Raw genomic sequence first — 24332 nt, 5'->3', positions numbered from 1 at the left:
GGGGTGACAGACGATAGGATGGTTGGATGACATCATTGACTCAAGGGACATGAGTTTGAGCAGAGTTCAGGTGATGATGAAGGACAAGGAAGTCTGGCGTGCTGCAGTTCGTGGGGTCCAAAGAGTTGGACATGGTTTAACGACTGAACAACAACAACAATTCATTTATTTGGTTGTGCTGGATCTTCCTTGCTGTGTGCGGGCTTTTTCTAGTTGTGGAGAGTGGGGGCTACTCTGTTTGTGGTGCATGGGCTTCTCATTGTGGTGGATTCTCTTATTGCAGAGCATAGGCTCTAGGTGTGTGGGCTTTGGTAGTTGCAGCTTCCAGCTCTGGAGCACAGGCTCAGTGGTTATGGCAAATGGGTTTAGTTGCTCCGTGGCATGTGGGATCTTCTAGACCACAGATCAAGCCTGTGTCCTCTGCTTTGGCAGGCGGACTCTCAATCACTGGACCACCAGGGAAGTCCCTTTGCTTCACCTTTAAATTTACATTTGAGAAAATGGAATAAGAAGAATTTTTTTCTAATGAATTATACCTCATACCAATGAACCCTGATTTGATCACCCAATTTAAATAGTTTCCATCCACCCTCCCCCCCATCCTTCCTCTTCTTCCATCTCCAGATTCACCAGCCCTTTCCCCTTTCCTGCTGAATTTCTGCATTCCACCTGTCACCATCAGACATGTTTAGAATAGTTGTTTCTGTATTCACTGGCTGGAATGTAAAGTTTGTGTGGGCAGGGAATTGTGCTTGTTTGTTCTCTGATGTATTCCAAACATGTAAAGCATTTCCTGGCCGTCCATAAATATTCATCAAATGAATATATACTTATATGTAAGAACACCCTTTATATCAAATGTTGGTAAATTTTAATAATCTGCTTTGACATTAACAAAACTTATTCTCCTGCCCTAGCTAGCTCTTGTTCCTTTGTAATCGAACACACTTTTATTTTGGCCAGTACATGGAGATATCCACTGTTATTTGGTCATACACACACATCCATCTTTTCTCTCCACTGTATGGGGCAGGGAAAGGGGATGTGTGTTGTGTTTTTAAGAACAGTACACGTGGTATCTTCTTTTCATTTCATTAATTGATGTTTTACTTCTGGGACCTGTTTCTTTTTCTAAGCTTAAGTTTCTTGAGAAAGTTGAGAGCTGACAAATGAGAATACATAGAAATTGTTTCATAAGCCATTGCCATTGTGAACTTGACAAGGATAAATCTTGCCAAATTCCTTGAATTGATACCGAAAGCAATACAGTACAATTTCAACATCAGTTCTGTAGCTGAGGCATTGTAAGACTCGCATAACACGTTTTTCTACCTTTGTTCCTGTGCTTATCTACCCCAAAGGGATGTTGTAAGCTTAGTTGGTAATTTTTGTGAAGTTCTAAAAAGCAACATGTCCCACACACACACACACACACACACATAAATGCACATTCTACTATACATCAGTATGCCTACACAGACCCCCTTTTAATTTTTCCTGTATTACCAGAATTGCTGTCTTTGTCAAGTGACAAACTACTTACATGTTCAGGTTCTGGAACAAATGAGGTGCAAGCTAAGTATCGGGAGGAAGGAAGGAGAAGAAAAATTTCTGTGCATTGTGTGAATTAGCAGGCTGTTTCCTAGATCATTTTGGGAAAGCCTTCAAAAGAGAAATTCACATTTCTGTTTTTTCCTTCTTCTTAGAGACCAGCAATCTTTTTTATAGTGCTGTGCAACAAGAGAAAATAGATATTCCCCATGCTTTGGAGTGACTCAGGAGATGCTGCGATGGATATAAAAAGCTAACTGCCCTCAAGGCTGTGGCAGCCTAATTCATCCCTGCCAGAGGAAAGGCGTGTTTTTATGGGCCCCGGGACAAGGGTTAAGTTTATCTGCTTACCAGGACTCTCAGCTGGATGACTCAGTTACCAGATAAAATTTCATATTAACGCAGACAATTGCACATATGGTTGGTGTGGTGCTGCTTTGCAGGAGAACACTGGCCTAATGTGAAAAGGACTATCTTATTTACAGTTACTGCATCGTGGAGACACAGAAACTACAGATGGAGGAGGAAACTGTATCTTATGTTAATCTTCTGGAAGATTCATGTACTTAGAACATCATGAAATTGCTTAGTAGATTATAAAATTTCTTCTTTTTCTATGTACCTGTTTTCCAGATATATCATATGTAGTATTGCTTACCTCATAATTACGATTGTCCACAATGATAGTATCTACATTTTTTAAGCAATAAATTCATTTATTTGAGGCTACAGACTAGACATATAGAGTTTGTCTTGATTTAACAGAAAAGATTATTTCAAATTTTAGTAAACAAATTTTTATTTCTAGCTTTATGCTAGGGCTAAAATGAAAAAAGACAACAGTGGGAGTGGAGAACAGGGTATTGAGGAGATAATAGGGAATGATTGAGAGGAAGCAGTAGGCAGTCCCCAAAAACCTTAGTTTAGCCTTTCATCTAAGCAACTGAAGATTGCCTGCCCAAGAGAAGAATAACTTGTTTCATGTTATATTTTTTAAATATTAGGGTAAATATTTACAGTAGGCTACTTAAAAACCCTGCAACATTTATGTTTAAGAAATGATGTGCTATAGTTTAAGTCATGGATGAAGAACTGAAATGATGTTAACTGCATGTCACAGGGATATGCACATCAGATTGATACATTTTTCAGTGGTAGTTTAGCGAGTAATCAGAAGAGATATATACATAGTAATACCTTCTTTGTTTTAGGTGATGAGCCTAGTTATCCTGGAAAGTTCCATTTAAATCAGAGCAGGTGGAATCCCGTAGCATTCACTCTCTATTCACTCTCTTTGTAGCTAGAAGTGGAAAATGTCTTTGTTTCCATGACTGTCTCTTTTCCCAGAAGTTCTGCTTAGCATTCCATGGCCAGCATGCTGGTCCTTAACAGATAGATGGCATAGAAATAAGAGAATATCAGCATCTCTTCTGGGTCCACTAGGAGCCTTACCCTCTCAATATGTATGTGACTGTGTGTACTTCGCAGTATGAACAGCTGTGTCAAAATAGTTGAAGCACAGTAGAAATAAGACTATCTGAATTCAGAGTTCACTGATTACATTTTAATTCTATTTCTTCATCCAGGCTCCTCCATCCATGGGATTTTCCAGGCAAGAGTACTGGAGTGGGGTGCCATCGCCTTCTCCGACTAGAGATTTTAGTTGACTATAAAATTGACCCTATAGATTTTCGATTTTTTTTCAAAACATCTGTATAAATGAAGGGAATTATTTCAGAAAGAGGAAGTTATCATTAAACAAATATTTTCTCCCTGATGGCATTCGGTTTACTATGATGCTTATGGAGATGGAATACAGTTAGCAAAATAGCAAATGACCTCGCTTAAAACTAAACGTAGACCTGGGGATGATGAGGTGATCAGCTATTTTGTATACATGTATTAGCTGAAGGAAACTTACTACATTGCGAGGAATAAGCTTTAGGTAATTAATGTCAATGCAGTAACAGTTTTAACATTTTCATTTGGCATTATAAAATGGTCCAGTGCATAATCTAGAAACCAGAGTGTTAATGACCAAGTGCAAAATTTGCAATCAAAATGTCTCTATTCTCCCAGAAGGTGGGAAGGGGGTAATTAACATAAACTATTTATATTGCACCAGATTGCAGAATCTAAGGATTGCACTGCAGCAAGCCTGATAGCCACCTATTATTAACTGGTCAATAAAAAATGAAGAGAATTTTATGCCACTAAACTTTGGGAAAATAATGCACCCGAAGTGCTACGAATAGCCGAACCTAATCCATCCAGACATGGGAGCCACGAATTTCATTTATCATTTTAGACAAGAATATGCAGCTAAGACTTGTTTTATGGCTGAAGCAAAAGCAAGAAATATTGTTTGTAGTATAGAAGGCAAATCATGATGATGCAAGATAGGATAATAGCTTTTAAAACTAATCACAAGTACAGAAATACTAATCTTCTGGTAACAGAGCAGAGGTTTTGAAAATTGTTTTCAGCTTTCTCAGTGGTGGGAATGGAAGGGGATAAGAGAAAGAGGGTGAAAGGGGATGAGAGAAAGAGGATGTGGGTTCCACGTTCTGGTGCCTCGGAACCCACGTTCCAACGAGTGGGAAGAATGACTGCTTGGCGCTGTCTCAATGCTCAGCTTTAGTAGGACCTCGTGTATATTACAGAATTTTTGGCCGGGGTGAAAATATCTGGTGCTTTTTCAGTAGGATGGGCAGGAAAGCAGATGTGAATTTTTTCATTCATCTACCAAGCAGTCAGTTAACTTCAATAGATGACATTTACCCAAACTGTAAGATACTTTCAAACTCTACTTCCAAATAGCTAGTAGTTCCTGAATATGATGCAAATCATACTTCAGTTTTCATTTTGCACTAAATACCAGCTGTGTTGAAGATGCCATGCTAGATATTTTGGGTTTTCTAAACCACAAATGATCCATCTTTCCATTTCTCAAGACCTCAGATGACATGAGAGGTTTGGAGACAACAATGACCTCTAGTAGACTTATATACATTATTTATACAGACCATGATTTTATGTTAATTTTACTTATAAATATGTTCCTGACTCTTCAAAGAATTTAATTTTCAGCAGAGATAGTAGAATAAAATTCTGTAAACACACACACACACAAGTATGTGTTTTATTTTTTCTATTCAGCTCTCCTTGGCGTTCACTTTCTGATATAGAGAAATGTAAATACATGCAAATCTGCTCTGGCCATCCCTGTGTATTTATGTAGAAGAAAAAATAACACATTTCCACATTTAACTATTGTGTTTTTTGTTTATATGGAAAAATATGTTCTTTCCCCAGGGGTCTCTCATTGATATGGTTTGAGAACCTACAGGCCAGGTAATCAAGGAAATATTAGTATTCGTGGTAGGTCTGTAATGAAAGATAACACTGTTACTACAACCAGGCTTGAAATGTTTAACTAAAAAATTCAAAGCCCAGGGTAAATCAAAAAAGCATTTCATTATCCTGGGCCTGAACTCAGTCATTGTCATATTCTCTGTCATGACCAGGGCAGCTGAAATTAAGTGTTATCAAGGATTTCAAATAGCAGCCTGAGGGAAAGCAAGGAAAACTCCTGGTATGCAGCAAGAATTCTAAGAAGAAGTTAGCATCAGTGCTAAAAAGATTGCTTGGGGTCACAAAGGAAGGATCTTTAATCTCTAGATAAAAAATGTGAATTTTTTAATGTTAACAGGGTAATGTTAACCTGTTAGAAAATTTTGAATGAGACATCGTAATACAATTTAGAAAGTTAGTGTCATGGCTGTGTGCAAGCTGAATTGAAGGATGGAAAATTTCATGATAGTAATAAAAACCAGTTACAGGATTCTTGGAAGGATAACTCTTCAGTCATCTTTTCCATCAAGAACCTGAGAAAGAAGTAGAGACCTTGGAAAATAGACTTCAAGTGTGTGCTTGATGATGCTTGGTTACTCACCAGAGGTAAAGCATGGAAACTGTAACCGTTCAGCTAACAGATGTCTGTAACATGTTTACCAGCCAGTTGAGGTACTGTAGGTTCAAGAGTGCAACCTGAATGAGAGAGTTTCTGACCCTAAGACCTTGCGGTCTGTGAAGTGGATGCCCTTATAAGTGGGATAGGACAGGTGGGAAGCCCCTTGGAAGTGGACCTTCTCCAGCGTGAACTCTCCTGTGCAGGTGGTAACTCAGCTGGATCTGGAAGATGAACTAGGAACTAGCCAGAATCAAGAGACTGTTTTGTTCTGAGTGTTTAAGACGAAAGGTGAAACTCTTAGGTTTGGGATGTCAAAGGGTAGGTAATACCAAAAGTCCTGATCACACATGCACACTTGCACCATTTACATGTTTCCTATAAGAGGCTCATAGAATGCACTAGTCATTTGGGATAGGCCCGTCTCTGCTGCCCTCCTCTGCTGCTGACTCGCAGTTGGTGTATCAGGGACCTCTGGCAAAAAGAACTGCTTCCAGTCTGGGCATGCTGACCTCTCCCGTGAGGGTATGGACTGCCTGGACTTTTATTGCTGCAACTTTTACTGGGGTATTTTAGTTTAAAACAGTTGGGAGTCTTAGTGTAGACCCTTTTCATTGCCTCCCTAGTTTTCTGTCAAATACTAACAAGCTTGTGTACATTGCTCACTTTTCAGGTATAAATATGTCCTTTCCTCTTCTTCTTTTTTTATTTTTTTAAACTTTTCATTCAAAGAACATGTTCAAAAACAAGCTTTGTGTAAATATGTTTATGACGTCTCTTAATAACATATTTGCAGTTTGACATAGATGAAAATGCTCTGTTCAAACAAGTTTTCTTTCTTTTTTTTTTTCTAAGGAGGTGGAGGTAGGCATGTTTGGAAATACTTTACAAGGGAGAGTGAGGGGAGGGGATAGTTCCAGCGCTGAAGTTTGCAATCTTCTGATGTGTTCTGAGAATCTAAAGTGCTTCTAGAATATAAAGTCGGTGGGAGTTGTGGATGCAACTTACAAGTGAGTATTAGAGGAGATAGGACTTTAGTTTGTAGATTCTGGAGAGCTAATACTTCAAGAGAACATTGGCATGATCAGATTTGAGATGTAGAGTGCTTTCTCCTGTAATCGGATAGGAAACTACTTGGTTACAGAAATCCAGGCAGGAGGCCAAGTGGGGTCACCCCGGTGAGGAAGGTGATGACTCAATTAAGGCTGTAGCGAGGAGGATGGAGAGCACATTATTTGAGGAAAAATCTGGAGCCTTATTATCTTGCCACTGCAAGAGGCATGATTTCTTTCTCACCGAAACAGGCTGCCATTAAACTGTGACTCATTGGGCCTTGTTGAAATTTAAATAGGGTCCCTGTGGTATTGTTTTCCACAGGCTGCCAAGATCCAGCCAGGTACAGTCTTTGTTTGTCAATATAGTATATTCTGATACCGTAAAGCCTCAGGTCTTTTAATTTCTCTGGTGTCTCATTGTACTTCACATCAATCACTTGAATTATTTTATCGGCTTTTTGAAACATACTTTGATATCGCTGGGCTGTTGGCAGGTTATTGTTTCTGTTCTCTCCTGATCCAGTGATTTCCTTCATAGGCTGCATTGGGTCTTCTGTCTTTAAATTAGAGCATCCGACAATTGGACCAGAGAATTTCATCTTCTGAAGCTTAAGGATAATGTCTAAATTTTTTGAGCCCCTCGTGTTTAATTTGGTTCAGTTGGCTACATACTTGGAATTCTCGAACAGCAGGATAAACGTGTGTCTTGGTTTACATGGGATAGTCCTGTTTTGTGCCTGTATCCTTGGTGTAATTATTTATAATATTCCCTTTTACTTTCAAGGGTGTCTCAGTTTGTGCATTAAATTGTATGGTCACCCTGTCTATCAGGGATAGCCACAAAGAAATTGTCCATTTATGCACCTCCAAAATTCAATTTATGAAGAGTCAATGCAATTAAAATATGCTGACAGCCACTGCCCCTGCCGTAGACTTCATGCATGCTGTATCTAAGTCTTTTTGAGGACAAATGGAGAAAAACATGTCATTTGTTTACCAAAAGGCTTTGATTTCTATAATAGAAAAATGAAATTGCTTCTCCTTTTGGTGTTATATATCCTTCAGCCAGTCTTGTCATGATTCTATTAAGGCAGATAACGCAAAGCCAAGTTTTTCATTTGTTCTCTAAACAAAATAGACACAATTATTATTTAACCTATTAGAGTGGAAACCAGAGAATCTCATGTAGACTGTTAGAAGTGAAAGAGATCTTGAAAAACAGGTTGGGAATTCAGTCCGTCCCTTGCCTTCATAGATGACTACCTGTGTCACAAGGGGGACGTGTGACTTGTATATGGTTCTGTGGTTATTAAGGGAGTATACTACACTATATTTGGGCTTTTCTGGTGCTCAGTGGTAAAGAATCCACCTGCCAATGCAGGAGACACAGGTTCGATCCCTGGGTCAGGAAAACCCCTGGAGAAAGAAATGGCAATCTACCCCAGTAATACCCCAGTAGTCTTGCCTGGGAAATCCCATGGACAGAGGAGCCTGGTGGGCTACAGTCGGTGGAGGTTGCAAAGAGTCAGACAGGACTTAACGACAGAACACCAACAACACTATACTGTAGTCAGGTCTCCAGTGTATTCACCCAGGGTTTCAGGGTTCTTTGTGGTACCCTTAATCCAGATGAAGAGCCAAAAGCAGTTACTATTCCACCACTCCCCTTTGCTGACAAAAAAAGGCCCATGTAAAATACCTTGACTTGGATGTAGGACATGTATAGAAATCAATTAGAAATTGATTTTTAACATTTTATATATTACAGACTATGGCATGGTAGATAACACACTTGTGTTATGTGTGCACAAATATGTTATTTAAAATATTTTCTCTATAGATCTAATAGGATTGTAGCAACATTTTTTTAGAGTTACAAACACTGAATCTTTGATGGATCACAGCCAACAGAAAATGTGTTAATCTCTGAGAGTAGCTTTCGCTCTTTAGAGAATGGTAGATGTGTTCTAAAATAAGGAAACTTGCCCTCGAATATGCACACTCTCCCTCTCGTTGCCCTCTGAAACTCATGGTCCATCCTTGTTAAAAATCCCCTGTATTTATAATGTCTTCACATGTAACACCAACAGAAAGTGGGCTTTTTTCTAAGGACAGCGGTTCTCTGCAGCCATAGTAGTGCTATTGAATGTTTTGTCTTTTCTCCTGCTTTTTCTAGAAGGGGCCCCAGAAGTAAGAGTGGATGACTTCACTGTTCTTTGCTATTTCTAGACTTGTGTGATCCACTGGCCACCTGAGAACTTGACAGGTAGCTAGCCTAACAAGGTGTGCCATCGCTGTGAAATACATTGAGGATGTTGAAGACCAAGCAGGAAAAAAAAAAAGAATGTAAAGTATCTCTATTTTTCCAGCTTTATTGAGATACTTGATATATAACACTGTGTACATTTAAGGTATATAACATGATTTAATACACATACATATTGCAAAATGAGTACCCTAATAAAGAGTTAGTTAGCAAGTCCATCACCTCACATGATTACTTTTGTTTGTTGTTGTAACAGAACATTTACGGTCTACTTTTAGTAACTTCCAAGTATGTAGTTCAGTATTGTTAGCTGTAGTCACCCTGCTGTCCATTTAGATATTTAGAACTTACCATGTATCTGGAAGTTTGTACTTTTTGACCAGTCTCGCTACTTCCCTATCCCCCCAACTGACATTCTCTCTCTCTCTTTTTTTTTTGAATTTAGAATTATTTTATTTATTTTTAAACTTTTTATTTTGTAATGGGGTATAGCCAATCAACAAGATTGTTATAGTTTCAGATGAACAGCAGAGGTATGCAGCCATCTATATTAATGTATCCGTTTTCCCCTAAACTCCCCTTCCATCCAGGCTGCCATGTAATGTTGAGCAGAGTTCCATGTACTGTATGGTAAATCTTGTTGGTTATCCATTTTAAATGGAGCAGTACGTACATGGCATTCCACTCTTCTTTGAGTTTAGTTTTTTTTAATTTTACTTGTGAGGTCATACAGTGTTTGTCTTTCTTTATCGGATTTATCTCACTTAGCATCTCAAGCCTCCAGCTTCATCCATGTTGTCACAAATGGTAGAATTTCCTTCTTTCTTGCATCTGAATATTGTTCCATTGTGTGTATGTTTGTGTGTATTATATATATAATACACAGATACATATATACGTATCTCACATATTTTCTAATCTTTTTTATGCATTCGTCTGTTGACAGACACTTAGACTGTTTCCGTGTCTTGACTATTGTGAATAATGCTGCAGTGAACGTCGGAGTGTGGTTATCTCTTTGAGATCATGACTTCTTTTGTATATTACCCAGAAGGAGCAGAAGAAAGATGGCTGGATCATATAGAAGTTCTGTGCTTAATTTTTTGAAAGTGAAAATTGCTCAGTTGTGTCCAACTCTTTGAGACTCTATGGGCTATACAGTCCGTGGAATTCTCCAGGCCAGAATACTAGAGTGGGTAGCCTTTCCCTTCTCCAAAGGATCTTCCCAACCCAGGGATTGAGCCCAGGTATCCCACATGGCAGGTGGATTCTTTACCAACTGAGCCACAAGGGAAGCCTTAATTTTTTGAGAGCCCTTCATACTGTTTTCCATAGTGGCCACACCAATTTCATTCCCATCAACAGCGTGTAAGAGTTCCCTTTTCTTCACATCCTTACTAACGCTTACTAATCTCTCGTCCTTTTGATAACAGCCATTCTGACTGGTGTGAGGTGGTATCTCACTGTGGTTTTGATTTGCACTTCTCGGATGATTAGTGATGTTGAACTTCTTTTTACATGCCTGTTGGCCATCTACATGTCCTCTTTGGAAAAATGTTTATTTGGTTCTTCTGCCCATTTTTTAACTGCTTGGTTTACTTGTTTATTTGTTTTGATTTTAACTTGCATGAGCCTTTCATATATTTGGGATATTAACCCTTTATCAGTCATATCATTTGCAAATATTTTCTCCTATTCAGTAGGTTGTATTTTCATTTTGTGAATGGTTTCCTTTGCTGCAAAAAATCTTTTAAGTCTCATTAGGTCTCATTTGTTTAGTTTTGCTTTTACTTCCTTTGCTTTAATAGATAGATCCACAAAGAAAATCATTGGAGGGTTTTGGGCAGAAGAGTGCAAAATCTGATTTACATTTTGACAGGGTTATTTTTGTTACTATATTGAGAATAGATTGTGGAGAAATGGGGGCAAAAGCAGAGCTCTGTTGGAGGCCACTGCAGTCTTTCCCATGAGCTATAATGGTTCTCATATTCTCTGACAGATTTTGGTGGCCGTGGTTGTGATGGGGTTGTAGGTGGTGAAGAGGGGAGAAATTTTGGATGTGTACTGAACTGAGACTTCCCTGGTGGCTCAGATGGTAAAACAGATACCTGCAATGCCGGAGACCTGTGTTTGATCCCTGGGTCGGGAAGATCCCCTGGAGAAGGGAATGGCAACCCACTGCGGTATTCTTGCCTGGAGAATTCCATGGACAGAGGAGCTTGGTTGGCTGCAGACCATGGGGTCTCAAAGAGTCGGGGCAACTTAGTGACTTTCACTGAACTTAGGACCAATAGAATTTTTTTACGGTGTATAAGAGAGAGGAGTTAAGAATGAACCTTGGGAGTTTGGGGTAGAATAGCTTTTGTGGGGAAAACAGTGGGAGATCATGATTCAGGGTAAGATCAGGTTAACGTGGAGATCTCTATTGGATTCCAAATGCAAATGTCAAGTAAACATTGAAGATGGGAGCCTGGAGTTGAGGAGAAAGGGTCTGGATTGATGATAGACTGTTAAGAAAGTGTTGACATTGTTGGTATTTAAAGCCACAAGGCTGTCAGAGAACACCAAGGCAGAGTATGTAATGACAGAAGAGAATTAAGGACCTTACTCTGGGCTATTCCAAAGTTGTTATGTTGGTTCCTGAGAGGAAGCAACCAATGAGATCAAAGAAATACGGTTTTGCTGGAAGCCCATATTTCTGTGAGAGACTGTATCTGGGAGGAGGTGAAAATAACCTTGTGTCAGATGTTGCTGATGGATCAAATATTATCAGAACTGATAACTGCTCAGAACGGCTTTCCATGTAATGCTAATAAAAGTCAGGACTTTACAGTGGCGTACTAAGGCTCTTTTCAGATCTAGCATTTAGATTTTACTCTGATTCCTCCTAATTTTGCATTCAGTTCTCATGACTACCCTCCTGACACTCTTTGAACAGAGAAATGGATAAAGAAGATGTGGAACATGAACATATATGCCATGGAATATTACTCAGCCATTCAACGGAGCAAAATTAGGTCATTTTGTGAAGGTGTGGATGGACACAGAGTCTACCACACAGAGTGAAGTCAGAAAGTGAAAGAAAGTTGCTCAGTTGTGTCCAACTCTTTGTGATCCCATGGTCTGTGCAGTCCATGGCATTCTCCAGGCCTGAATACTGGAGTGGGTAGCCTTTCCCTTTTCCAGGGGATCTTCCCAACCCAGGAATCAAACCTAGGTCTCCCACATTGCAGGCAGTTTCTTTACCAGATGAGTCACAAGGGAAGCCCAAGAGTACTGGAGCAGGTAGCCTATCCCTTCTCCAGCAGATCTTCCCAACCCAGGAATCAAACTGGCGTCTCCTGGATTGCAGGCGGATTCTTTACCAACTGAGCTATCAGGGAAGCCCAGAAAGAGACAGACAAATATTGTGTATTAATGCATATATATGGAATCTAGAAAAATGGTACAGATGAACCTATTTGTAGGGCAGGTGTTCTTGCTTGGAGAATCCCAGGGATGGGGAGGCCTGGTGGGCTGCCATCTATGGGGTCGCACAGAGTTGGACATGACTGACGCGACTTAGTAGCAGCAGCAGCAGCAATACATATCTAGACCTAAAGAACAGACGTGTGGACATGGGTGGTGGTTTGTCTTGTTTACTGATCTATCCTAAGTGTTTAGTACCTGATAGATGGTAGATCAGATCAGAGCAGTCGCTCAGTCATGTCCGACTCTTTGCGACCCCATGAATCGCAGCACACCAGGCCTCCCTGTCCATCACCAACTCCCGGAGTTCACTCAGACTCACGTCCATCGAGTCACTGATGCCATCCAGCTATCTCATCCTCTGTCGCCCCCTTCTCCTCCTGCCCCCAATCCCTCCCAGCATCAGAGTCTTTTCCAATGAGTCAGCTCTTCACATGAGGTGGCCAAAGTACTGGAGTTTCAGCTTTAGCATCATTCCTTCCAAAGAAATCCCAGGACTGATCTCCTTCAGAATGGACTGGTTGGATCTCCTTGCAGTCCAAGGGACTCTCAAGAGTCTTCTCCAACACCACAGTTCAAAAGCATCAATTCTTCGGCGCTCAGCCTTCTTCACAGTCCAACTTTCACATCCATACATGACCACAGGAAAAACCATAGCCTTGACTAGACGAACCTTTGTTGGCAAAGTAATGTGTCTGCTTTTGAATATGCTATCTAGGTTGGTCATAACTTTCCTTCCAAGGAGTAAGCGTCTTTTAATTTCATGGCTGCAGTCACCATCTGTAGTGATTTTGGAGCCCAGAAAAATAAAGTCTGACACTGTTTCCACTGTTTGCCCATCTATTTCCCATGAAGTGATGGGATAGATGGTAAGTGATCAGCAAATATATATCACCCGGGGTAATACATGTGAAATAAGTTATTGTTTTCAAAAGCTGCCAACTATGGGAATCCTTGCCAAGTATAGAAGTACTGTTTTGTACATTTTAGATGACATTAACTCAGCCTAATAATCAGCTTCTTGACTCTCTGGTTCTTTATTCAATTTCCCCTGATTTGTGTGCGTTGATGAAGCTCAGAAGTGCTTTCTGTCTGCTGTGTCGCACACGCTGCAGCTGGTGTCTGTGTTTCTTAGGTCTCCTCTAGAAGGAGAATGAGAGACACAGGTGTATCAGCAGTCATAACAAAGTCTGACTGTGTGTGCTGTAAGGAATAATCTGAGGGTTTTGAAGATCAGTCTGGTGCAGACACATGCAGACTCAGAGTTAGCCAAGGAGAGGCGTTTGGCTCCCAGGTCCTAAAGGGGAAAGGCGTGCAGGGGGCTCTGCAGGGGCCTTATGGACGGAGGCGCAGGGTCTGAGCTTAACCACGCAGGTGGGGAACCGGGAGACAGTGAGGCCCCGTGAGCAAGTGCCTTTGGGGGGTTTAGAGTAGGGACCCAGCAGAAGTGTGAGGGGCTGTCACTTGGTGTGTTTGAGTGTCACTAGGTCAGTCAGAGGAGGGCAGGGAGGGAAACTTGTGGTAGAGACCAGTCTTACCACCCTGGTGTACCTGGTCCTTGGAGTCAGGGGCTTACAGTCTGTGGAAATGCTGAGGCATCCAGAAAATACTGTTTTGAAAATTTATGTTACACTGGGTGGTATTAGAAGTAATGCACCAGGCTTTGGATCCACATAGAAAAGGTGTCCTGGCCGGCTGTAAACAGCCTACTTTAGCCTGAAAAGTCCTTCCCAGTGGCATTGTTGTCCTAAAGGCAGGCATCTAGGCTTGTAAAGTGAAGTGAAAGTATTAATCACTCAGGCATGTCTGACTTTTTGGGACCCCGTGGACTGTAGCCTGCCAGGCTCCTGTGTCCATGGAATTCTCCAGGCAGGATACTGGAGTGGATTGCCATTCCCATCTCCAGGGTATCGTTCTGACCCAGGGATCAAACCCAGGTCTCCTGCATGACATACAGATTCTTTACTATCTGAGCCACCAGGGAAGCCCTATGTAAATATACAGGGTTGGTGTCTGCCTTCTTTCTTCTATCTCTTTGGATGTCCTATTTCCAGCCAGAGCTAGACAACTACAGAAACAGCTCCTGGCTGGCTCCTCACGCCCCCTGCAGCTTACGTTGATCCTCTAATGTTTTTATAATCAGTCTTGCTAAATACTTCCTGTAGAGAAAATGAGTAGTGATGAGAAGTAATCTTGCTGCTTCTTTATTCTGAAAAATTCAGTGACTGATTTACAGATACTGCTTATTCATCATGATACGCCAGTGTGGAAGATGGGGATTAAATTTCAGCCTCAAAGGTTATGGGATCCCTCAAGGCTTGGAGTATAGTAATGAAAAATTGAGAACCTAAAATAAGGGATTTCAGAATGTGCATAGTGAATAAACTATTTTAGCATCAGGTATTTGTTCTGCTGTGAATTTAGGATTATGTAGATAGGACTGTGCCGTGTGCTTTTTACTAGAGCCTTAGAACTTTCTCTACTGTATCTTCCATTGCTGTTCAGTTGCTCAGTCATGTCTGACTCTTTGCAAACCCATGGACTATAGCACACCAGGCTTCCCTGTCCTTTACTATCCCCTGGAATTTGCTCAAACTTATATCCATTGAGTCGGTGATGCCATCCAACCATCTCATCCTCTGTCGCCCCCTTTACCTCCGGCCCTCAATCTTTCCCAGCATCAGTTTCTTTTCCAATGAATTGGCTCATCATATCAGGTGGCCAAAGTATTGGAGCTTTAGCATCAGTCCTTCTAGTGAATATTCAGGGTGATTGCCTTTAGGATGGACTGGTTTCTTTCTTATATTGTCTTTTCAGTTTAAGGCAAATTCTCTTTGATTCTTCTGAGTTCCTATATAATTTCTGAGCCCTTCCTCTCTGGTCTGGAGTGTTACTAATAAGATTTTCCAAGCGCTGCTAAAAGCCATTACCTGACTTTACACCCCAAAAGCTTATAGGTCACCCCTTTCTTCTGAAGACTAAGATGTCTTAATCGTCGCCTGTGTATTAGGAGTAATACATGCCTTCCTAGAGTGCATGGTCTTCCTCTGCCTCAAATCTAATTCTCAGAGTTCCAGAAAGATCTCCAAAAAAAAAATTGGATCTTCTAGATGTGTGGTATACTTGTCTTAAAATACTATAGTTTTGACACAAACTATCATATTCAAAATCAAAATTTATATTCTCCCTACACTCTGAAAAGGTCAAAAATAGGAAACTCATTCCCAACCTTGTGATTCTTCTGTGTAGTTTACTATTGTGTTGTTATGAATCCCCCTTTTGATGTATATATTCTCATATTATGGTAGTTAATCTAGTTCTTCCTTTGGCTGACTGGTCCTTTCTTGTGGTGTCTTCACTTATTCATTCATCAAACACTTGAGTGTCTTGCATGTGTTAGGCACTATGAGTAGGACCAGGGTCACAGCCTGTGAGCTGCACAGCCTTTGGCTTTATGGCGACTTATGCCACTTACTGTTCCTCCAGAAACTGAACAGGTTGTACCGGTGCAGGGGTGTCATGCTATTCTCCTAAAATCATGATTTCTTCAAGGCACATGTTATTTGAGCTTTTAAAATGTACTATTTAAAAACTAATAGCCAAATAGTTCCTATCTTTAAATAAGTTCTACTTTACTTCATGTAGAGTGAGTAGTATAACTGTCAGTTCTTATTACATGTAAAGTTTTCTTGTGTCAACCTAAAAAATAGTCGCAACCTTAAAGTTGAGAGTTATGTTTTATCTGGTGGGAATTTTTAGGACTTCAAGCCCAGGAGACAGCATCTCAAGTGGCTCTGAGAGAACTGCTCTGAGGAGGGGAGGAGCCAGGTTATATAGTTTTTCAGCAAAGGGCAGGTAGTCTGAATACCAAAAGGTTAATTAAAGAAAATTTAATTAAATTTAAAAAGTTAAAAAACTAATTAAAGAAAACCGAGTGGCTCAGACAATAAAGAACCTGCCTGCAGTGTGGGAGATCTGGGCTGCATCGGGAAGATCCCCTGGAGAAGGAAATGGCAACCCAGTCCAGTATTCTTGTCTGGAAAATCCCATGGATCTAGGAGTCTGGTGGGCTATAGTCCATGGGTTGCAAAAAGTCAGACAAAACTGAGCAGCTAACAACAGCAACAGATAGCCTAAGTTAAGGACTTTAGCACTTTTCTGTGCATGGGAAGATGCAAGAGTCGGGGCTCCCTGAACTCATTCCTCCCATATGCCTCTCAGCTCTCTGAGGCCAGGATACTGCGTTGGTCATTGATCACACCCTGAGTTCCTCAGTGCTCACCATAGGGAGTGGCTGCAGCCTGGAGGCTGCCAGATTGAACAGGTACTGTTCTCCTTCCTGAGTGCCTCTCAGGCTCAGGGATTCGTATTCGGAGGAATCCCTGATGACTGTGACATTCTTGTTTACTGATATGGCAGGAAATACTCTACTTCTTACTTATAATATTCTGATTAAGCTCTCCAGCTTTTCCTTTTTCATGATCAGTATAGCAGCTTTGACTCTGCTGATACATGAGAAGATCAGGCTGACTAACCAAAGGAAAGAGACCAGGCAACACCTCTCTTTCATTCTCCTTAAGAGCTTTGGCCAAAGGAGACTGTGACCCCACACCCTTCCACTGCTCCGTGGCCATTCTTCAATCTTTGTTCTTATAAGTTAGGAAAGTATCACAGTAATTTTATATATAAATATCATGGAAATGTGTTATCAACAGTAGGGAAATGTTTAAATAAACTACACTGTAATGATAGGAAATGCTTTCTTTAAAGTGTTAAGTGAAAAAAATGCATATCAAATGACATGTAACAATAATAAACATATTAATAATAATATAAGTGTAATAATACCAAAAACAATACAGTGGAAGAGCAGCTGACATGTTTTAAGCAATCACTGTGTTATGAACATGTTTTAAGTCTTTGCACTTATTAACCCATTTAGTGTCCTCATTTAATCCCCAGAACAACCCTATCATTTGGCCATTGTTAGCCAGTTTTTCCATGCAAACAGAAAAATGTGGTACAGAGAATTTAGGCAACTTGCTAGGTTCGGTGAAGACAGTTCAGGTCTTTAACATACTTGGATTGTGGCGGGGGGCAATGACAGACCTCAGACCTGTAAAACAGGCTCCCTCACTGTTGGGTGCTATGTGTCTTCAATGTGGCCACAGGGATGCTATGTGGTAGATAGAAGCAGCACCAGCTGTAGATTTGGGAAGACTTCCACGTGGAAGAAACATGGAGCTGAGTTTTAAAGGAAGAGTTGGTTAGTTTTCCAGCTGAATAGGCAAATGGGAAAAACTTAACAATTGGTACCAAAAATGTTGCTCTCAGAAGCTGACTGCTACGTAACCAATCATGGGAGTTAATTCCTTCATCTGAACAACACAGAAAGCTCTATGGAAGTATTCAATGCTATTTAATCATTTTAAATTCCTTAAATATGTGACTGCTGATTTTCATGTGGTTTCTCAGGTAGATATGATTGTGACCTTGGGAGGACTTGCTGGACGCTTTGACCAGATCATGGCATCTGTGAGCACTTTGTTCCAAGCGCCTCAAATAACTTCTTTGCCAGTTATAATAATCCAAGAGGAATCTCTCATCTACCTGCTCCAACCGGTAAGTGAGGATTAAATAGACTGTCTGCACTTTGCTTCTACAAAACCTGTAAGATTTTTGTAGATAAGGCGAAAGCATCTGCCCAGTTTATGTGTTTCAACTGAGTGAAGTTGACAAGTTTGACTGCCTCTGGTCACTGAAGGGGAAATAGGTGGAAAAGAAGCTGTAAAGCTTTCATTTTGTTGTACTTAGAAAAAAAAATCAAAGAAAGAAAATAAGGTTTTCAATTAAGTTGATTAAGAATTAAATTTAGCATTTTTGCATTTTGAGCAGCTGCATATGAGTGTCACTTGAGAAAAATCTCAGCAGAGGAAGCACAAAGCTTGGCAGATATTTCAAACGGAATTCTCAGATATTTTCAGTGTTGTTGTAATTGGAAACTGTATTTGATTTTGTGAAGTACTTAAAGTCTTCAGCTTTTACTGTTCATAAGTTGCTTGCTTGTTAATTTCACTTTCAGGATGATGTCATTCATTTCCCATGATAAACAGCAAGGGAATTTTCTATCAATGTAGTGCTTAGAATAGAATTCTTATTATATAAACACGTTTTATGAGGTTGATGGGTGTATTTCAGTTTGAAAAATGATAGCTTGGTAACATTTTTTTTAAAACAGTGGACAGTTTTTTTCTTTTTTGCCTCTCATTGTAGTGTGCTACATATAGCTTTGCTCCCACTCCATCTGCTGTTCACCATCTGTAGCTTGTCATTACCTAAAAATTGTTGTTTGGTTAATATGGCAAGTTATAATGCATGTTCACCATTGTTCAGCCACTTGTGTGTTTTTTTGTTGTTTTTTTTTTTTGCACTGCCTGGCTTTGTTGCTTTCTGGAACACTTTCTGTGAGATGTGAAAAGGAAGTTGAAGAATTCAGTTTTCAAACATCATGCTGTCCATTTGTTTGGTCAGCAAACAGCTATGGAGTGCCTGCTGCCTACCTGTTACACTGCTGGGTAATTGAAGAGTAAGCAGAAATAGTAACATAGGTGCTTTAGAACTATAGTTCTGTATCCTGCATCGAACCTGGACTGGCGATTCGTTTCTTATATGATATTGTACATGTTTTAATGCCATTCTCCCAAATCATCCCCCCCTCCTCTCCCACAGGAGTCCAATAGGCTGTTCTATACATCTGTGTCTCTTGTGCTGTCTCGCATACAGGGTTGTCGTTACCATCTTTCTAAATTCCATGTATATGTGTTAGTATAGTGTATTGGTGTTTTTCTTTCTGGCTTACTTCACTCTGTATAATAGGCTCCAGTTTCATCCACCTCGTTAGAACTGATTCAAATGAATTATTGTTAATGGCTGAGTAATAAAATAAATAAATAAGAAAAAAAAAAAAGAACTATAGTTCTAAAGATCTGTAGTACATGTCCAGTGAAGGAGACATTTATTAAACACAAACATAAAGCTAGATTGAAAGTTTAGGACATAAAGATGATGAAAGATTATATAATTTGGTCATGGGTGTGGCAAGGAAATGCTTACAGAGGCATTCACATTTTATTCAATTAATTAACTCAACAAATATTTACTGAGTACCTGCTGTGTGTCAGGTGCTTTCCCGAGGATACAGCAGCCAGCAATAGCAAAACCCTTGCTTTCATGGAACATGCATTCTGTTGAGCTTATGTTTCAACAGACCCTTGAAGGATGAGTAGTCTCTGTTATGGGAAATGATGGGAAAGTCATTCCAGTTAGAAGGAGCCACTCAGAAAGAAAGAGCTGCAGGGTACGTTGTGGGATCTACAGGTAATACTGAGCAGCCGTATGGAAAATACCTAAATATCAGACTCAGAAGACTCTGAGGTCCAGAAGACTCATTTAGATCCTGACTGTGAAAAGCCTTGAATGATATATACTAGAGTGTGAATTTTTTTTTTGCCATAAGCTATGGCAAAGTCATTAAAATAGTTCAGTTAGCAGTCTGACATGCACAGATATGCTTCTTAGATTTCTAATTAGGTGTTTGTTAAATACTTAAAATTTCCCGACACTTCTGAAGTGCCGACACTAACTAACTAACTAACTGATAGCAAAGTTAGTTAGTTAGTTAGTTCAGTCGCTCAGTCGTGTCCGACTCTTTGCGACCCCATGAATCGCAACACACTAGGCCTCCCTGTCCATCACCATCTCCCAGAGTTCACTCAGACTTATGTCCATCGAGTCAGTGATGCCATCCAGCCATCTCGTCCTCTGTCGTCCCCTTCTCCTCCTGCCCCCAATCCCTCCCAGCATCGGAGTCTTTTCCAATGAGTCAACTCTTCTCATGAGGTGGCCAAAGTACTGGACTGATAGCAAAAGCCATGTCTAAAAATGACTTCTGCTCTTAAGATCTTTATGTTGTCTGTGGTGTTATGTACCTTTATTGTATAAATACGGACTTCCTAAAATGTATTCAGCTTGGGATTTCTTAGAATTAATTCTCTGTCTATAGGTTGCTGTCTGTCCTCAGTTTGGAAAACTCACAGCCATTATGTTTTCAGGTATTGTCCCATCACATTCTCTTTCTTTGTTCTTCTTCAACTCCAATTGAGTATATATGTGTGTGTACATATATGTATACATATATACATATACATATATATATATGTATATACACACACACACACACACACACACATGATCCTCTAATTGCATCACATATATCTTAGAACTTCCTTCATATTTTCTTAGTTTCTCTGAGCTGCATTCTGAAGTTCCTCATAACCTCTGCAAACCACTTCAGTCTTCTGCTTTAGCTGTTCTATTTTGCTACTAAACTTATCCTTTTCGTAGCAAAGGCTTTTAAATTCCTGTCATGATTCATCTCTCTTACATACTTTCCCCTTACTCACATTTTAAAAACTCTTAAAATGTAATTGTTGTACTTTCTTTATAGTCCAGAATAATTCTGATATCCGCAGTCTTTATAAGTTAGCTGTCTTTTCTGTTCTTTTTTCCCTTTATATTTTGTAACCTTGATTTCATTCTGTATTTTGTGATTTTTCTCTGTGACCTTGTATTTCTGAGAACTTTCCCCGTGGGAATTACTTGAAATAGGAGTTAAAAGTGAGTCCAAGAAGACTCTGGAGTGGATTTCTAGCCCAGTTATTTATAGACACTAAAAACTTAAGACCTTTTGTTTGAGATTTTTGGGAGACCATCTAGGTGGTATATATTTTGAAGCTAATTCTGCTGGGAGTTTGACTTCTGATTACAGATGCCCCAGGAAGACTTGTTCCTCTTCTCATCCCGAATTTGGTCATCAGTTTTCCTAGCATTCCCGTGGGAGTGTTCTTTCTCTTCATCTTTGCTCTGTGAGTGTCTGCTTAAGCAGTGCAGTCTCCTTTACACTCCTGCCTTGCTCAAGCTCACTCTCCTGATGACCTTCCAGACTCGGAGGCTGAAGAAATTGACGTGCAGGTTCATGATTTGGTTAAAAAAAAAAAAATCAAATGCATGTAAGGTGAAAGATTTGGTGTTCCTTTTCAATCAAAACCTAGATTGGGGGTTTTGAGTATTCTTTGGGGTGAGGAGGGGAAATGTTTGATGCATTTTCAAAGATTCCCCCCCACTTTTTTTTTTTCCTAGCTTTTTGTTGTTCTCAATTGGCCAGGGTACTAATCTACCCTGGGTATGTTGCAGTGATAATTAACCCCCAAATCTCAGAGGCTTAACTGAGATTAAGCTTAATTTTTTTTTTTTTTTTCTCATTCATGGAGAATCTGCTGTGGTTTGGGCAGTATGGTCTACTTCGTATCTGAGCCAGTTGGGACACATGGAGGCAGCAGGGGAAAAAAGATAACTATAAGGAGTGGCACTGCATGTTTTCTTCTTTAAAATTTTTATAAATGTATTTATTTTTTGGCTGTGTGGCATGTGTAATCTTACTTCCCCAACCAGGGATCGAACCCACGCCCCTTGCTTTGGAAGTGCAAAGTCTCAACCCCTGGACCACCAGATACCACATGTTTTTAAAGGCCAGGCCTGGCAGTGGCTTGCGTTGCCTTTGGTGGGAACGCAGTTACACTGCCCCAGCCCGGTGTGAGGTGGTCTAAGAGAGGAAGCCATGGGCTGGAGAGAGGACTGAGCAGAGGGCATAGTCTCTGTCAGGGGCCAGAAGCTGAAGTTGGGAGAGAAAGTCTGGGATCGGGACCCTACACAAAATGTATAGTAATGTAATCATCTTTTCTTGTCATTTGTAGTATGACTCAAAGTTTACTCATTAAAGAAGAAAATCCCCAGGTCCCCAAACAGTGATCGTGATGGGTGTGCCTACACACACCATGAGTGTGTTAGTCACTCAGTCTTTGTGCGTCCATGGACTGTAGCCCTCCAGGCTCCTCCGTCCATGGAATTCTCCAGGCAAGATTACTGGAGTGGGTTGCCGTTCCTTTCTCCAGGGGATCTTTTGCATCCAGGGATGGAACCTGGGTCTCCTGCACTGAAGGCAGATTCTTTACTATCTAAGCCATCAGGCCCTCTAGAATCTCTGGTCTGTTTGTTTTTGTCTTAATGAGACAACTAGAAAATTACCTTATTCTAAGCAAATAATAGGAGAAGGCAATGGCAACCCATTCCAGTATTCTTGCCTGGAAAATCCCATAGATGGAGGAGCCTGGTAGGCTGCAGTCCATAGGGTTGCTAAGAGTCGGACACGACTGGGCGACTTCACTTTCACTTTTCACTTTCATGCATTGGAGGAGGAAATGGCAACCCACTCCAGTGTTCTTGCCTGGAGAATCCCAGGGACAGTGAGGCCTGGTGGGCTGCCATCTGTGAGGTTGCACAGAGTCGGACACGACTGAAGTGACTTAGCAAGCAAGTAATGATTGCATAGTGTGAATTGGAAAGCTCATCCAAGACCACACCCTCCATCACATGGAGCAATGAGAATGTTTAGCACAGACTTTGTTCTGGGGGCTTGGCAGGGCCGACCGGAGACACTTCCCAGGTCCCTGCTTCTCAGTCACTTGTGTTTGTATTGGAGTACAGTTGCTTTACAGTGCTGTGTTAGTTTCTACTGTACAGCTGTATGTATACACATATCCCCCCAGTTTTGGCTTCCCTCGCCATTTAGTCACCATAGAGCACTGAGGAGGAGGGCACGGCAACCCACTCCAGTATTGTTGCCTGGAGAATCCCATGGACAGAGGAGCCTGCCGGGCTACAGTCCATTGGGTCGCAAAGAGTTGGACACAACTTAGCAGCAGCAGAGCACTGAGTAGAGGTGTGCTATGTGGTAGGTTCTCATTAGTTACCTATACATAGTATCAGTAATGTATATATGTCAACCCCAGTCTCCCAATTCATCCCACCCCTCCCCATCATCCCTCCTTGGTATCCATACTTTCTCCCCCTCTATGTCTGTGTCTCTCTTTCTGTTTTGTAAATAATATAATCTGTACCACTTTTTCAGATTCCATCCATAAGCATTAACATACCTTACGTGATTTTCTGACTGACTTCACTCTGTATGACAGAGTTGTCAGTCAGCTTCTAGGACAACTGCAAAACCCAAAATGAGTGTGTTTGAGGGCTTAAGATACCAATCAATCTTACACACTCTACCATATTTGTAAGCAGTTTTAATGGTATACTTATGAAATGTGATTAATACCAAAAATCTGTTAAAAGCTATATGAAAATTATTGCAGAGATTCAACCTACATCCTAGAAATGGGATGTGTACCATTGGAGCTAAAATGACTGTGTAATATGTGTTTTCACACATCTCCGTGTTGTATGTTGCACGTATGGTAAAGCACACGTCTGTATTCGGTAGTGTGCATGTTGAGGATGGGTGTCTGTGGGATGCTGTTCCTGGTTAATAGGGCTTATTGTAATCATGGTCAGGATGGGCACACCATAAACATAAATTGAAACCATTTGCAAATATTTTGGAACTAGACTGAAGAAATCAATCTGGTATGCTTCAGTGACAAATAAAGAATAGTTTCAAAGTGTTTTAAATGTAGTTTTTAATTGAAAGTCATCAGATAGCTGATCTTGAGAAAGCTCATTTGGGGACTTTTATAAAAAACATCTATTTGAGCTTCATAACAATCCTGGGGGGAGGAAAACAGGACAGGTCATACGGTCACACAGCAGTGTTTTGACTCCACAGTCGTTCCACTACATTTCCTCCTTCATGGGATTAATGGGCTAAGATGGAAATGACATTCTTTACACAAGCCACAGTGCACAGATTGCACATTATCTGTCGTATGTGTGTGTGTGTGTGTGTGTGTGTGTGTGTGTGTGTGTGTTCTCTACAACATTCTTTTCAAATAAGATTAATCTTGGTTGCACTTTAAGGGTATATCCCTCCTTGTGGCTACACCCTGAAATTAAACAAAAATAATACTATGTGTTTTCCTCAATTATAACAAAATCTACCTACAAAAAAAAACTT

General features: G+C 40.5%; 1 protein-coding gene across 14 annotated transcripts in view; it reads left to right on the top strand.

Annotated features, from left to right (window-relative positions):
- Window positions 1–24332, top strand: part of TPK1 (thiamin pyrophosphokinase 1) — a 383151-nt gene that overhangs the window by 211451 nt on the left and 147368 nt on the right. For 13 of the 14 annotated variants that reach the window (XM_055591203.1, XM_055591205.1, XM_055591207.1 and 10 more), the window contains one exon: window positions 17786–17932. In XM_055591203.1, coding sequence (XP_055447178.1) covers window positions 17786–17932 — 147 coding nt within the window. Of the gene's footprint in view, window positions 1–17785; window positions 17933–18789; window positions 19231–24332 lie in introns of those variants that run through there. The other variant, XM_055591209.1, reaches the window with a different exon arrangement.

Source organism: Bubalus kerabau, chromosome 8, assembly GCF_029407905.1.
Source record: "Bubalus kerabau isolate K-KA32 ecotype Philippines breed swamp buffalo chromosome 8, PCC_UOA_SB_1v2, whole genome shotgun sequence".
NCBI lineage: Eukaryota > Metazoa > Chordata > Mammalia > Artiodactyla > Bovidae > Bubalus > Bubalus kerabau.
The sequence above is the reverse complement of the archived record's forward strand: the minus strand, read 5'-3'. Positions and strand labels throughout refer to the sequence as shown.